A 14645-nucleotide genomic window follows, 5' to 3' on the forward strand; every position below is an offset into this window, starting at 1 on the left:
TTATATGGAGCAACCTTATGAATACAAGTGCACTCAGTTGCTTCCATGTGTTTGGCTGATTAGACACTTGCAGGTGTACCTATTTTAAAATAGCTGATGTAGATGGAGTGTAGATTGCTGTGTGAAGCCAGCAGAAATAAACCTTTATAGCCTGGCATTAAAAATAACTGCTGATTGGGTTTTTTAATGAGAATGAGGTAAGTAATCCATGTCTTCTGTGTTCTTCCAAGAGAACGATGGGTTACTGTGGACATGTCTAACTGTGTCAAAAACACAAGGGCTTGTTTGCCCTTTACTGTGGTGAAAATAAGCCTTCATAGCTGTGAGTTTAATAGAATGTTGTTGGACATTCAAACGAATGGAAAACATACTGTTAACATTTATATGGCTCTGATGTTTGTCTAAATCACTGAACATGCTGGTAGCCAAGCAGTGAAGCAGCTGGTGGCAGTGAGAAGTAACGTCCGGGGAGAGCGGTCACACAACCTGACCACTACAGGCAGGCAATATTTCGTTTGCTGTAACATTTAGTTTTAAATATAATATTAGATTTAACATTTAGTTTTAAATATAATATTAGATTTAACATTTAGTTTTAAATATAAAAAGTTACAAATGTTTTTGTAAAGTTGTAATTTACAAATTGCAAATTAATTTGTAAAAGTGACTCGAAAAAACATGTTTTATAAGGTTTGGAGCTAAATGCGGAAAAATGTTGCCGTAAATTTCAGCATGTTTCAGTTTACAAATGGCGCCCTATATGGTTTTGCCTCAGTTTGTTTTAAAATTTACAGCGATCTGTGTGTATATAAATATAAAACAATCTTATAATGTTCTCGAAAAGGTCTTTCTTTGCATAGGCTCCCTTTTGGGTTTTTTTTTTTTTGGCACAGATCACTTTCCATACCAGATTCCTTGTCGAGCCCAAATACGGCTGAAAGATTTGTGGATGTCTGTCTCCACCTGGCGATGAATTAAGAGGACAGAGGCGCAGAGAAGCTTGAGCATCCGGTTCTGTCAGCTTCGCTCTCTCTCTCTCGCTCTCTCTCGCCGTAAATGAAAGCCTCATCCTCAGGTATGCCTCCTAACCCGATGCGCTCCAGCGGCAACAACAACTACTACTACCGGAGGCGGCCGATTCACACTCTCGGTTTGATGGAACACACACACACAGCCAAAGGAAAGTCTGCGCTGTAATAAAAGTACGAACTTCAGGGACTGAGAACAACTGATTTAAAGAAAATAAATAAAAAATAGCCTCGGCCATGGCGACAATAGGGGATTTCGACCCACTCAACTCCATCGTACCTGCTACAAAGATTGAAATCACCGCTTCTTGCAGGTAAGCCCCGGATCTTTGTGCTCTGACAGATTTAGACATTACTTGATGTTTGTAATTAAAGTCAGTTTTTTTTCTTCCAGATGTTTTATTTTTATTCAATCCTATATTCTCGTGCGTAATTTTCTGCCCTCGATACACTTTTCCATGTTTCCATTCCAGTGTTCCTTGTCTTTATCCTGGGCTAAACAACTCTTTTTTTTTTTTTTTTCTTTTCTTCAAAGGAGGAATTTGCATGTGCTGTGGGTGTTTAAGTGCGTGGGGTTGCAGCAACCAACCGTAGCAGGATTTATTCCGAGTGTCTCGGAGAGCTCCGGAGAGTGCAACTCTCAGATCACATGAATACATAGATATTAAATGTACCATCTGTCTAAAAAAGAAAAGAAAAAGATTCGCACACCAACAGTGTTCAGTGTTCAACAGTGTTCAAAAAAATAAAATAAGTTATGGTCTCTTTCAGTTTTATGTCTTAATTTATAAGCAGGATATCAGAGCACGGAAACTGCGCTCCAGCACTGTTACACAGTAGTTTGTAAATAGTTATTAAAATCTCAATATTTTGGATTTTTAATGAGCCTATAGAGCAAAAGAATAAGATGTAAAAGTATGCAAGGTGCTTAAACGTGGTCAAAGTTTTGATGTGTACTAGGAAGAGGGTCTAAAATCTAAGCGACATAAAAAATGAACGAAACACGTCCGCTGGAGTTCGTGCTGCAGGATGAATGATCTCCTCCCATAGGTTGACTCACGTACAATTCCCCCCACCCCAGCGGAAAAAATGATAGAAAGAGGGACTGGATGAAAAAAATACTAAAACAACAACATATGCTCACCAAGAAAAAGAAGTCTCACCCCACTGAGTAAAGAAATCTCACCCTTTTAATGTCTTTAACACACAATGTGCTGTGTAGACACATTTTTTTCCTCTAGGTTTTTAGTCATTTTTCTTTCAGATTTTCAAAGTGATGTTGCCATTTTTCATGGAAATCTTAAGGAAATGTCACCTGCCTTGTTTTCAGTCAGCCTCACTGATGTAGTTTAGATGCACATATATGATTTCATAAAATGAACTGAGATAGGCATGTGCTGTAGCCATGACATGTTTTGAAAATGGATTTATGAAATGCAACGTTGACACACATTTAAGCAGGTAAAGATACAAAAGCACCCATTCACCTTTCCATCCTTCCTTCCTTCCTTCCTTCCTTCCATTTCCATGTATCCATTTAAGGTTGCATGGCCACAGGGCCAGGACAGATAGACAGATATACCATTCGCACTCACAGTTACACTTATGGAAAATTTAGAATGACCACTTAACCTAACTCCATTAATTTCGTGACTTTTCTATAAAATTGGCTGTAAATTCTTAATAAAAGCTGAAAATCTACACTTCAGTCACATCTTAATTGTTTGATTTAAAATCTGCTGTGGTGGTGTACAGAGCCACCGTTGCCAAAGAATATTTAATTGTCCAAAACTGTGTGTTTGAGTAGCTCGCTCATTGTTGACGCACACAGACTTGCTACACGTAACGTTGAATTATGGTCCCAGGCCCTAAGGAGCTCCAACTGCCTGGGCTTCTTGCATATCATTCCTTTTTTATAATCCAATTAATCTTTAATTTCTAGGCAGTTTGCAGGTCCTTGCTCTCCTCCAAATTTAAAAAAAAGAGTTCTGTGGCTGTAGCTTAGGAGGTGAGTCAGTCTGCAGAAGATCAGTGATGGACATCTAGTTCCTCCATTCTGCAAGTCAAAATATCCTTGGACAAGATACTAAACCCTGAGTCCCCCCCTATATTCATCTGTGTGTGTGTGTGTGTGTGTGTGTGTGTGCCTTAGGCACTTAGACATAGAATTTCCTTCTTTATTTGCACATAGCACCACCCATAGCAAATATTCACTTTTTGATTATTTGCTTAAAAGCTGACGATCGCCTAATCAGCAATAACAATTATGAACACTATTATTAACACTGCAGGCCTGCAGCACCTTTTCCATATTTAAAATTCCATCGCAGATCAAATTTTGGTGAGCATTAGGTTATTTATGGTTGACGTACATTGAACGCGACATGTGAAACAATCATGAATGGAACAATTTGCAACATTGCATTTGCAGGGAGATGATTATTTATTTAGATGTTAATTTTTACATTTTAAGGAGGAGATATATGAACATACATATGCTATGCTCGTTATAGCACGAAGATTAAAGAAATCAATGAACTAATTGATAATCTGTGCTAGGAAAGGACGAGGGACAGGGTCACCAGTCTGCCACAGCTTCAGGACAGATGTACCATTCACACTGGAACGACAACTTAACCCAACCCCACTAAGTTCATGACTTTGGACTGTGGGAGGAAACCTGGGGAGAACCCAAATAACACGGAGAACACAGAGAACATGCAAACTCTGTGTGCTTGGCACTGTGGGGATCAGGCAAATCTGGTAGCTCTTATTTCATTTGCACTGCCAGAATGTGTCTGCTCTGATTTTGCAAATTGATTTTCACCTGCTTCTCTACGCTAATCATAGCTCGTTATATGCTATGGGTGGGTTTAAAACTGAAGTGTTGGGGAAACCGTGACAGTGAGATTTATGGCTGAGCAACTGGAGACCCTTTGAGTTTGGTCCTGGTTAAAGCCCTTATTCAAAGGCTTTACAAAAAGGAAACACTGACAGATTTTTTTAAAAAAAGTTATGTATGCAGGTCAGCACTCTGTAAAATAAGCCTTCAGTATATTTAATTAAAACTTGAATCCTTCAAGGGAAGCCAAAGTTTTGGGGGACTAACTCTAGTTTTCTTGATATTTGTAAATTGAGTTTTTAAATACTTGTATATGTTAACATCAGAATTTTAATATTAACTGATAAATCCTATGCATCACTTTAAATGTGTCCTTTATTAATTATGAACTGACAGCATGGATATTTTTTGTATTATTTACATTTTTTATTATTATTTGTTTAGGTAAACATAACAGAGAATTGGATGCCTTATAAATATCTGTCTTTTGCATTTCAATTAAGCAAATTTCCTCATCAGAATTAAGTGTCTGACCACTAAGCATCCATGTCTGTTGTTATCCTCAACATATTTTTATAATGACTTTCACTTTCACGACTAGTCTCACTGCTCTTGACTAGCTCCTTTCCAGCAGTAGCCAGCACCACTCTGTGTTAATAGTAAAAGCTAAGAAATGACTGAGTTATGTGATGGTAGCTATCTCATATATTGAGCTGTTTTTGTTCCACAAATCAGTAAAAGCAATTTCAAAAATTGGCATGAAGCCACAGCTGGCTGTCCTTCCTGCATAGATCACCTGTGTCAGACTTTGAAAGAGAAGTTCGTGCATCCTCTCAGACAGCAGCATTTCCATGTCCTAGGTATGCTGTATGCTGATAGTGTCTGAAGACGCTGATCGTGACAAGCTGTTCCTGGACCTCAGTGTCTCTGGGCACCAGCAGTCCAGAGGGTTTAGAAGGGAGCTTTCTCAGCTCCCTGACACTGACAGAATAGGGTTGGCTCAGTGGGCCCCAGAAGGATCCTCACTGCATACAGATCAAGCACACACAGCTGTGAGTAAGGAGACAAGTAAGGGAAGCAAGTCATCAGGAGAGGGAGACTGGGTTTTTGAAAAAGTGAAGTAACCTTGTTGTGGTTAACATTATGGTGCTAAAGCTTTGAGCACCATTCATCAGAACAGGTGACCAATAATGCTGATAAACATCAGTGACCCAACAGGAAACGGTGACTCTCTAAACACAGGGATCCTTAATCATGTTAATCATGGCTGCATTTCATTCAGATGGATCCTTTCTATAGAGTAGCTTGACCTCCTCACAAAATGCTAATTGGCCCCTCAGTAGGTCAGCATTTCCACCAAAGACACCACAGTGACACTGACACAAAGCTGCTTTCACACTGTTTGTGAGATCTCGCAAAAGTTCATCGTAATTTTTTTCTCCCATGTCCCTTGCGGGGGTCCGTAGTAACCCTCTGGGGTCCAGGGTATAATTGGCCATTTTTAACCACTTTTGATGTTCCCTCCACATTTCACCTTTAAAAACTGTTTATTTGCTTTGTTTGGTCTCATTCTTTTCAGCACAACCTCACGTGTCTGAATTTACAGTCATGTTTTCATTTTGACTGTATTACCACAATTGATCTAAAATCAGACAAAAAACATAAAATCAGAGTAGAAAAAGTTATATTTTTACTGTAACAACCACAAACATGTTTATTGAATCATATTTCATAATTGTCAATTTTAAAATCATATGCACAATCTTTGCAAACAACAAGGTTTTTGCAGCCATTTACCTTTCCCCCCCTTTTAAATAACCATTTCAAACTATTTACAGAACAATCAGCTGTTCTGCATTCAATAAGATGCCACACAAATTATTTGTGCCACTGCAATAATTTCTGTCCACTAGAAAGGAGAACATCACACCTGTAAACGTCAGTAAACGTGACGAAACCATTGAGAAAAAACACACGTATATATTGTTGATCATGTCTCTGGTTTTACGCAGCCTATCAACTCAATTTAAAAACTGATATATATCACCTTGTTGGTTTGTCATCTTAAAGCGGTCGTGTGATTGGCTTACCACGACTACTTTATTCTTCCTCAGTCAAACAGCAGCACTCATGCCATTGTTTTGCCCCCTGAGCTCCAGGTGTTGTGCCAAAAAGTGATCGTCGGGCAGAAAGTGATTGCCGCCCGCAGGAGCCGTTAGTAATGCCGTTACTTGTAACAGTTATTCCCATCACTGATAATGTGACGTCAATTTTGTACAATATCATTACAGGATAAACCATGGCATGTTTATTGGCTAATGACCTGACAAATTGTTAGCCAATGAGCACGATGTGTGCCTCAGGGAAATTATTTTCCAGCCAATAAGTACAATATAATTCATGAAAGTTTAGAAATGTTGGTGTTTGGCTTGATGTTTCTGATATATTCATAGCTTTTTCTTTTCGAGCACTTAACTTATAAAATATAATCGCTTTGCTTACTCTAACTCTAATATTGTGAATGTGCCTTGCTGCTTGTGCATGTCTCGCCTCAAGCTTTGTCTCAAGTTGTGAATCATAATGACCAACAGCAGTCAGTGCACCATTGTACAAATTGTGTACAAATGCAAACCATCAACCAGAAGTGACATTTTAGTCACCTTAAAAGTTCAGGAAAATTTTGGAGTAGTCCATGTGATGGTACTGAAAATGAGCCTATCAGATCTGCAAACACACACTTAAATCTTAAAGGTGGATGCCAACTCTGGGTCCTCTCGAAACTGCCATCTCTCTGTAGAAGCCAGACCTTTGAACCGAGTCTGATCTGAGCTGCAGCACTACACGCATCCTTCTACTTGAGCCTCTTTCATCTCCCTTTGTCTAAGAAAATCCATACAGGTCTGACTTGCCTGATGTCTTTTGACACATACTTGACATTTGGATGATTTTAAAAAGATTCCATGTAGCACACTGTCTCATTATTGTGTAGATGTCAACACATCTGCAGTAGAGGTTACCTGGAGGTGAAAATGCGACCGTGTTTTTAAAAGACTCTCCTGCTCTTTGACTTAGCTGCTATAAATCTTCAATTAAGTCATCCATGCTTTTAGTATAAAGACAGTTTTGCTCCTTGAGAAACAAATCAGTCTCTACGCACTTGATGTCCCAGCTGATCTATTTTCAGGTGTTGTTTTTTCCGTTGGGATTTCTTTCTCAAACAGCACAACAGTCGTGTTACATCTCAAAGCCACCGCAGCTGGTAATGAGGGGATTGCTTTTCCCATTGAGGTTAAGATGGCTGACACTGGGATTTCTGTTCAAATGGATTAGACATGAGTGAAACGGGGAAATGAGAATCATTGTTTTATGCAGAATGAGTGCATTGATTGGAAAACAGGCAAGTAGCTTCAACTGATTGTTCTAATGCAGTTTAGGTGTTTTTTATGCTACAGCTGTTTGACGTCTCATTGGCACAAAAATAGAGGAGACCACCCATATTTGTACATTCTGCTAGAGATATGGAAAGAAAGAAGGGCTACAAGAATATGTAAGTATTTTGTTTTCTGTAGTTAAGATTTATGATAAATATATTATGCAAAATTCAAAGGAGCTATGCTTAATCATTAATCACATCATGCTACAATCTAGCAAGAACAGATGAGAAATAAAGTAATTCAACAAAAGTGGAAGTTTTGCCTGCATTTCCCTCGGTATTCCCTTGTGTATTTAAGCCCTGTGTTTTCCTTTGTCCGTTGTTGCGTCGTTCTGTCATGGTTAGCTGTGTGGCAGGCAGGAGGTAGGACCCAAACGCAGGACTCGAGACACGGAAGGATAACCTAAAGAAGGCAGCTTTATTTTGCTGTTCAAAACTCGAACACGAAATACAAGAAAACATAACCAGAAACATAAAACTCAAACCAGAAATCTTAGAGAAACAATAAACCAAAGAATTTAACTTAAACTAGAATTACACATATGAATTCAATTCAGTTTCATTTTCAGAACAGTATATAAAGCACCAATTCACTGTCACCTCGAGATTTATATTGTGTAATATTACAAAGAGTTAATATGGCAGTGTGTTTTTGGTGCTCTTTTCGCTGCAGTCAGTATTCTGACATCACCATAAAAGAGTAATGACACAACATAATTCTGCTGTGTAAACACGCAACTGTGGTTTGACTTGCCACTTGTCACTGACATTATGGAATCTGTGTCTTGAAGAAGAGCTCTGAAAACGACTTGGCCGCAGCACGGTGTCTATGTGTGGAAATGGCTCTGCCAGATGTGTCATTGTGGATGTGGGTCAGAAAGGGAGTCAGACAGTGTTGAGGGACGCTGTGTTTTTTGTCTCTTTTTAAACAAGTGGCTGCCTGCCTGCCACCCAAATGCTGCTCCTCCAGATCCTATTAGACAAGCCTAGTGTGGCAGCCTGCCTGCAGTCTGCAGTGATTACTGCTGGCACAGGATTGCTTGAATGAGACGAGGGAAAATATATGACCTGTGTTCTCTTGCAAGTAAATGACCTATTAACCCCCATACACATTACAAAGTAAACATTTTCTGGTGGCAACAGGAAGACTTTGTTTTCTCCTCAATCAGGTTCATGTTTTATAAGTAACCTATATCTCATGCAGTTATTAGTACTGTTGCCTCATAGCAAGAAAGCACCGGCTTGATGCACGTTCCAGATACCTCGGATGTGGGAGCCAGGGAGCCAGGAAAACAGGATTAGTTTTCTTAGCAAGATTTAGGTATCACTAGCAATGCAGCATAATACTCATTTTTGTGCTTTAAAAAGGCATTCATGTAAAGAGCCTGATCAGTGTATGGCTTATTTACGGTGTTAAAAATACACAACAGTGGCAGTACAGATTAAATGTTCACAGTTTTACTGCTGTTTACCTTCAGTGCCGCCATTTTGGATCACTAACTTGGGGTATGTTGGTCTGCTCTAACTTTCTGAGTGGGAAATCTGATGAAGGGGTGTTCAAAAAAAAAATCCTACTGGGAACTCCTAATTTCCAACTTCTGACTTATTCAAGAACACACTGTGACACCTGTGGAAAACAGGCTTTATTTCAAGGGACTCGTGTGCTTTTAATGACATGCTGAAAGTCACATGAGCATCTTTTCCAAACTAATTTCTGCAGGAAAAAGGAATCCAAAGGTGCTGGGAGCATCATTTCTCCTTAAACACCATTGAGACCATTTTTTTTCCACATAAAGACTACAATGACTTTCTAAAATGTTTTCTAGAAAAGATTAATTGCAGCAGCAAAAATATAACTCCCACATATAGTCCCTTTAATTCATAGTCCTCCACATTCCACCATTATGGAGTTTTTTCACCTGTTTCTTTGGAGGACATTTTCTGAAATACACAAATGAAACTCTCAACAAGACCACCTGATATTTTACCCAAATCTCTGTTACATGTTTTTTAAAATATGAGACAAAGGAGACAGAGGGACCTCTGGAAAAGTGACCCCGTGAAAACAGAATTAGTGAGCCATTGCAGTTCAAGGACAGTCCTTTGTTAGGACATTAAAGAAGTGCATACTTAGATGTACCATGTAGTAACCCTGGTGCCATCTTGTCCTAGCATTAGTATGTTTAAAATGTTTTTAATTAGATAATTAGTTAATTAGATGGACTGTAATTATTAACTGAAGAGAGAAAAACTCATATCAGCATTAGAAGGTTTAACTGTTCTTTTGCGAGCTGCATCGATGCAGCTCTCAAATGGTGATGGCTGATGTTGTGATGCTAAAAAGTGACATTGGCAGCACTTTAGGAGTGAAATGCCAGGCAGGTCAGCGAACACGGGGAGCCAGGACTTCTCAGTGGGAGAATGTCAATGTCAGCAGGCGAGGGCTCTGATTGGCAACCCAGCTTCTCTCATATCATGTCCTGAAGGTTTCAAACACAAGGCCACGTTACAAGAAAAAACTTGTCTCTTAAATGAGATTAGTATCTAACAGATGTTAAGCTTCAAAGAAGGGTTCTTTACTTTCTGAGTAAAAGGATGGATCTAAACAAAGCATGATTCTAGATGCTTGTCTGCTTCTTTAGGATTTTCTGCATTATTATGCGTATTATTGTAGCGTCTTTACCTTACAGTGGAAGCAGCTTGAGATAACTGCTGATTTGGCATTATAGATATAAATAAAACGGTTACCAGTAGTTACTGGTTGTGACTATCTGTGATGAACATGTCAACCCAGCATGTCCCAGTCCAACAGAAGACATATTTGACTAAATGTCTCCTGATCCAGAAAGGCTTGCACTAGTGTGGGGGGTGGGAAAAGAGCCACAGGGCACCTCAATACATCTATGACACTGTGCCACAATGACACTGATGACTATGTTGTTCATGCATTGTTTTTTTGGTGTTTGTGTGTGTGTACATGTTTAGACATCTTTGTGAGGACAGAAAATTGGCATGCTACTGTACTTGTGGGGACCAACAGTCTCTTATGGGGACAAAATGCTGAGGCTCAAAATGTGGTGTTAGTGTCAGGGTTGTAATTAGGTTACGGTCAGGTTTAGGCTGAGGGTTAAATGTAACCAGTTTTCGTGACATGTCCTCACTAAGATGGTAAATGGACTGGTTCTTATACAACTAATTCATTCACCCAATCACACCAGCACTTTTTCTAAGCTGTTAGTGCCTATCTAACATTCACACTCCAACAGATCGGAGAGCAACATGGGGTTAGTATCTTGCCCACGGATATTTGGCATGCAGACTGGGGAAGCCAGGAATCGAACCACCAACCTCCCGATCAGCGGCTGACCTGCTCTACCTCTACAGCCACCCCAAGATATGAAAATGAGTGTGTGTGTGTGTGTGTCAGAAGCCACAGCAAGAGCTGACACAAACCAAAGTCGTCAATTAGAATGTAGTTTTTAACAGTTTGACAGGTTTGTTATTAGAAGTGAGAGAAGCTGGTGCAGTGACAGAAAATGAATACTGCTAAGTTACAGTCATCACGTTTGTAGGTAAGCTGTGGCAGCATCAAAGTACTCGCTCAGGTTTAATGGCTCACATCAGGTTAAATTATAGATCGAAGCGTTTTAGCACTGAAGTCTCTAAAAATCTAAAGATCTAAAAGGATGGAACGTGGTTTTGGTAAGGTTTTTAATGCTTGGTTGTTAACAGTTTATTCACAATCACCTAGTTTTACTCCATGTTGGATGGTTAAAAAAGTGAAGTCAAGACGTCTAAAAAGTGGTGTGAAGCCAAACCAGCTGCTGTCAGAGAGTGTGTGCTACAAACTGTTGGGATGCCTGCTTGGTAAACAACGATGTGTTTTCTATTACAAAGAAGATGCAACATGTGGGAGCAAAAGTTTTTAAAGGCTTTCTGTTCTTTTGGGATCCTCTTTGAAAGAGTGTGCTATTGTTGACTGAGACTAGACTGAAGCTTGACAAGCTTATTCTCATAGCTCTGCCTATCTATTGACATTTAGCCTGCTACCATCTTGGGCTCATGGTGGAAAAGAATTATATTGCATAGCTATTTAAATGTTGTTGATTGCTTTCCAGGCAAATTGAATGAACAGCATTATGTGTATGGCTTTTTAGGACTACTCGTATTTGTGAATCTTTTATTAGGTTTTCTTGCATCTTGGTACAAACTGAAAGTTCCAGGTTTATCTGGTATCGCTACTCAGTCTGCTTCCCTAGTTAAGGGAGAAAAATGTCCTCCAAAAAAGGCAAAAACCGTAGGATAAAATCATCTGCGTGGGGTACTCGTATGGTTGTTTTATAGCACTACAAGCTGCCACAGTGTGCTGACAGGCGAGGGCTGTTTTACTGATGCCCACACATGCATGTGAACATACTGTATTCAGACACGAACAGAACAGTGTGAACATGCGAGGATGTGTGTGCTCCCCGTAGCCACCCTCATCATCCTGACAGCTCCAAGTCCTCAAGAGGGCAATGTTTCAATCTGTCATCTCCCACATCTCAGCTCTTTATCAAACGCTGTTTGTTATCACAGGCGGTTCTCAGTAAAGTGTCAGGTTGTTAGACGGAAATTGGGTTGTAATCCCGGCAATGATTTGACACACAAGTGTGGCTTTTCGTGTGTGTGTGTGAGATTCATTTTTCTTCCTGCAGGAACAAAATGATGAAGGAAATAGCACGTCTCTAGTGTATGTCCTGCTGTCAGTGTGGTAAAAACCCTGTGCTACATGATCTTAGTTCACTTCAGAATGTATTTAGCTTTTAATTGTTGTCTTTTTCTTTTTACAAAAACCTGATTTGTTTGGTTTCAGATATGTATGCAGTAATATTTCCACTGGAATTAAAGTTTATTTGGATAAATCTTATAGAAGAACTTTACTGAGTCTGTGACAGTTGTAGGCATTTTCACGATATTGTGCAGTTACAGTCAGCCAATTAAGGCATTTGTGTATTGTTGTAATATTTCTTCTACACCCACAAACAAAGAACCATTCACGTGCCTCTATTTTGTAGCATTAGCAGTTTCTTAATCTGACCATAGTTACATTCTTGAAAGCAGAGTTCTCTAAAAGGTGATACTAACATACGACTGCACATATATACAGTACACAGAGTGCACTCTGCTTCTGTTGTAAGAGCCGTCCTTTTTACAGTGCTGAGAGAGAGTTTGAAAGAAAGGACAGCCTTAATGCTTTTTAGAACACGACTATGAACACATGAAATATTTTGTCATGCTGTTAAACTTACCATGAACCATTTGGCCTTGCAGCACTGTGATGCTTCTGTCTTACACACGTTTTTGTTGCAGGAACCTGTTAGACATGGACACCTTCTCCAAGTCAGATCCAGGTAACTGCCTCCTCTCTCACACTGATTCTTCACATTCATCATTCATCTGTGTAATTACTCCTCTGATATGATTTTGTATTCTCTGCTTGGAACTCTTCTGTCTCGTGCAGTGTTTATTAAATCACTACCTTTTGCATGTTAATTCCACACTTAGAGCATCAGTGAGCAGTAACACAGTGACTGTCTCCCACAGCGCTTACACACGCAGAATAGCAACTGACTGAATGAAAACCTGCATCTTGGGATCGAATGGGAAGGACTCTTAATTAAGTTGGTCCTCATTAAGAGTGACTAATCATTGGAGCCTGATTGACACTTTGCAGTTGCTGGGCCCACACATTGAATGTGATTATATTATAGTAACTTTTAGAAACAGCAGCTGCATCTGCAACTTAATGTAACAAAAGAATGGAGGAAAAAAAGCAAAATGCACAAATGCCAAAAAACTAATTGAAAATGAAAGGCTTCACTGGATCTGCTTATCTGTCAATGCACCTTTTCAATCATTGTTTAAGTCAGTCACTCAAGTCAGAAGCTTGAGCGTTCCCTAGTTTAATAGTAATGACCACAGTTTACCAAATAAACATAGTTTCCTATCAACTTCCATAAAATCTAAAGTCCTGCACCCAGAGAAGTCACGTTTAAGGCACACATTTTACTTTTTAGACCTGGATGCTACATCATTCTTTGATTATGGAGTTTACAGTCAAAAATAAAGAGATCCTGACTGTTTTCTATGCAGACACACGTAGCTTGTAACTTTTTTCTTGCCATCATGCTGGTAGAGGTTGGTCCTGGTTTCATTTGTTCAAAGAAAGCTTGTTTGACCGCATGTTGTCTGTTCAAAGACCGCAGGTCTTTTATCTGCTTAACTGATAATATTCACAACATCTACAGTCTTGACATAATGAAGAAATTGCCCACACCTGTCTGTGAGTAAACTGTCCAATTACTTTTGTTCCCTTTAAAAAAGAGGGTGGCACATGTTAAGTAGCTGAAACTCCTAAACCCTTCATCCAGTTTGAATGTGGATCCCCTCAAATGAAAGTTGAGAGTCTGCACATTATGTCCATAATATAACTATAACTGGAACATGTTTCAGTAAACAGGCAGTGTACGCAGTATGCAGTACAGCCTAATGAAAGACTGATGACTTATAAACACAGATCTGCATGCATTAGTAAACTACAGCCAAGCACATGGTTAAATGTTAGACTAGCTTTGACAACATCATACAAATATTTGTCTGATGAGTGTAATCAGCTATTACACGTTCCTTATATATCTTTGCTTTGGTAAATGGACTGATTCTTATATATATTATATATATTACAACATGCCACATTCAACCAATCACACCCAGTCTCTTCCTTCTGTGCTTTTAAGTGCTTACTAACTAACATTCATACGCTGATGGATGCATTGGAGATCAACTTGGAGTTAGTATCTTGCCCAAGGATACTTGGCATGCAGACTGGAGGAGCCAGGGATCGAACCACCAACCATCCGATCAAATAATAATGAAATAAAATAAACATAAGCAATAATTACGTAAGTTGTAGATGCTATGTTTTCTTTCTGTTAGGGTATAAATGAAAATCATAAATCTCAACCATCAATACAACCACTCTGACCATTCAGAAAATGTTCTTAAAATGTGGAAGAGTGTCACTCCATTGTGCTGCAGCAGCACGACAGCATCAAGGTTTACTCTAAGCACCCAGATTTAAACCCACTTAGCGGGCTGCAACTTAAATTTTGACCTATTTAATGTTATTTACTAGGTACGTAAAAAGCAGACAGGACTCTTATTCACGAGTCAATGTTTCATCTTTACTTGAGTTGTCAAGAACAAAACAGGGAAAAAGGTGATAGAAAAAGCAAGGCTATACTGAGCAACAGTTGAGTAGAAAATCAATTTCAAAGGCTTGGAAGGAGAGAAGAAAAGT

The 14645-nt window shown here is 39.2% G+C and overlaps 1 protein-coding gene across 1 annotated transcript in view; it reads left to right on the forward strand.

The window, feature by feature from the left end:
• The first annotated feature begins 1005 nt into the window (after positions 1–1005).
• Positions 1006–14645, forward strand: part of LOC101478883 (copine-9) — a 202737-nt gene continuing 189097 nt past the window's right edge. The window contains exons 1-2 of the mRNA XM_012921487.4: positions 1006–1342; positions 12656–12696. Coding sequence (XP_012776941.1) covers positions 1266–1342; positions 12656–12696 — 118 coding nt within the window. The 5' untranslated portion in view covers positions 1006–1265. The remainder of the gene's footprint in view (positions 1343–12655; positions 12697–14645) is intronic.

Source organism: Maylandia zebra, linkage group LG5 (assembly GCF_041146795.1).
Source record: "Maylandia zebra isolate NMK-2024a linkage group LG5, Mzebra_GT3a, whole genome shotgun sequence".
Taxonomy (NCBI): Eukaryota; Metazoa; Chordata; class Actinopteri; order Cichliformes; family Cichlidae; genus Maylandia; species Maylandia zebra.